Source organism: Montipora capricornis, chromosome 3, assembly GCF_036669925.1.
Source record: "Montipora capricornis isolate CH-2021 chromosome 3, ASM3666992v2, whole genome shotgun sequence".
NCBI classification, from domain to species: domain Eukaryota; kingdom Metazoa; phylum Cnidaria; class Anthozoa; order Scleractinia; family Acroporidae; genus Montipora; species Montipora capricornis.
Window position 1 is genome coordinate 69,317,435 of NC_090885.1, and position 2,500 is coordinate 69,319,934.

At 38.2% G+C, this 2,500-nt stretch overlaps 2 protein-coding genes across 2 annotated transcripts in view; one reads left to right on the forward strand and one right to left on the reverse strand.

Annotated features, from left to right (window-relative positions):
• The window catches only part of LOC138041020 (uncharacterized), a 119,235-nt gene that overhangs the window by 106,041 nt on the left and 10,694 nt on the right, over positions 1 to 2,500 (forward strand). The window lies entirely within an intron of this gene.
• Positions 1 to 2,500, reverse strand: part of LOC138042997 (uncharacterized) — a 7,651-nt gene that overhangs the window by 2,037 nt on the left and 3,114 nt on the right. The window contains exon 3 of the mRNA XM_068889102.1: positions 220 to 304. Coding sequence (XP_068745203.1) covers positions 220 to 304 — 85 coding nt within the window. The remainder of the gene's footprint in view (positions 1 to 219; positions 305 to 2,500) is intronic.

The following is a 2,500-nucleotide window of genomic DNA, read 5'->3' on the forward strand; positions in this document are numbered from 1 at the left end:
CTCTGAACGTGGCAAAATATCCCAAATGTATAATCAGCATGTGTAGTGTTAGGAGCTCTCATTATTCGGCTATTACTTGGAATTGACACAGAATCTATTCTTTAAAGTCTCAGACATTGTTTCAGTCTGTTGATTTTGGTTCTGGGTAGTGAGCAAATAAGAGACTTTTGCAAGAGCTCGGTCTACATGACCCATCATCACACAGACACAGAAACATACCCAGTGATTTGTGCCAAACCCCGAGCTTCGGCCAACAACCTTTCCTTCATTTGACAATATTATTGCTGTTGAACCTGACCCACCCCTGAAAAACAAAACAGAAATGGAGTAGGTATTAATTAAAAGCTGGGATTTTTAATACATTACATGGCCTCTGATAGGATGCGGAAAAAAATTAAAGATTATGCGGAACTTTTTTGGGCATATTATGTGGAAACATGCCTTGATTATGCGGAAATTACACCGGATTATGCGGAAATTTAAACAAGTTATAAAACTAATAATTAGGCCCGTCCAATGTATTTACATGCTTACGGTAAATCCGAAATCGAAATTGCAACCAATACATTCGCATTTGTGACTGAATTTTTGCCCTTTGTGATCAAAATACATGGAGGAGTCACCAATTTGCGACCAGCTTTCACCGTTGAAATAAAAGGGTTAGCAGTTTGGATTTTGTTGCAACTTTTGGTAAAATAAATAAAGCGATAAAAAATTATTTTGTTTCTCGTCATGAATTTTGTTTCAATTTGGAGATAATGGAGCAAAACTGTAATACCTTTGGAGCGCGATCCATTCCCTCGATAATTGACTTAGGGCGCGTTCGATTGACTGTAATCCGGAGTAGGAATACATGGAATACAAGTTGCGGAGATTCACATTAAAATTGTCAAGCATTTGCTAAAATGCTATTTTAAATATATTTTATCATCCTTGCAGCTTCGAAACGCGCCAAACATACCGTTTTAATCGTCACTCACGTATTCTTATTCTGGAATAGGGTCAATCGAACGCGCCCTTAGTTTCTTATCAGTTACGTCATTTGCTGAAGTGTAAATGTTTCTCGTCCAATGGAAAGCATTGTAGGAACAAAAACTAGTGTCCAGGCTCATTGGCGAAAAAATGCGCGGAAACTGCTTACGATCTTTCTTACGAACTTTCATCTTGCGAACGAAATGATGTGTTTTCTTCAATGTTCAGGAAAATAAGCGTTTCAAAACAGTCAATTTGTTCGGCTTTTATGTTTTTGAGGATGTTACGGAGCTGCTTTATCACTAATATCAGGTATTTCTTCTGTTTTTTTGCGGAAAATATCGGAATTATGCGGAAGATGCGGATTTCAGTGAATTATGCGGATCCGCATCGCCGCATCCTGTCAGATGCCATGATACAAGGAATAATTATTCAGAATACCCCGCCACGGCTAACCACTATTGTTTCCCCTATGCGGCATCTTCTGAAGAACGAGACTTAATACAATAGAGCTTATCCTTATTGAATGAAATGCAAATAAGTGGCGGGGTATTCTGAAGTTTAGCCAAAAAATAAATAACAAATTGAACAGATGATGAGCTCGAGTATGCAATGAAACAAAATAAGTTAATGTTTAAAGTTACATTTACGTTAAACTTTATTGTACACAAGCACAAGCCATGTAAACTATAAAACGTGGGATTGCAACAGTTGGTTCATTTGAAAATAATGCAGTTGCCAGCCCGGTCGTCAACGGTTACAACATTATACCATTACCGAGACTGCGCGAATTTTTGGCTGTGGCCAGTGTCGGTGTTCTTGGCGCTGACCAAAAGCAAAGCGGACGCTGGGGACAAGAATGTACAGTAAACGACCCAGAACATGACTAGAACATCTGACGGGTGTTACAGAGGTCGTAGATTCGAATCCTGCCTAGGGCTCTAATTTGTCGCTTGCCCTATCGCCCCTCGCCAAGCAACTAATTCCCCATCTTTCCCTCGTACGCATTTAACAGTTGCTGTCTGAACGTCGGTAGTTACAAAAAGACTTCCATTCATCTATGAAAAACTCTCGTACTTTTTGCTATCTGTACGTTGTATTTATTTGAAAAAGCATTATCATTGTCGATCATTTTTGTTATGTTATTTGTTGTGTTTGGTCGCATGCACGTGGTTGCCATAGTTACTTAATTGGATTCCTTTAGGGATAAAATTGTACCGCACTAGGGTATTTTTTAAAGTGTATCAAGGAAAAGAAATTGTTGAAAAAAGACAAAAGTACACTGTAAAATATTCGTTTGCATAGTAGATAATCTCCGATTCCATGTGAATCATTCCTATGTTACAAAAACCTTCGCTCGAACCGTTTTTTTATGTTAATCTGTCCGTAATCTTGAAACATCACAGGCACATGCTGTAATAGTGAGGTTTTTAAATTTATTTTCCAATAAGATTTTTTTAAAGTCAGTTTGTTTAAGTTGCTCTTAGTTTCGGCTTGACCTTGAAGCGTTTAACACCGTTTCAGAGCT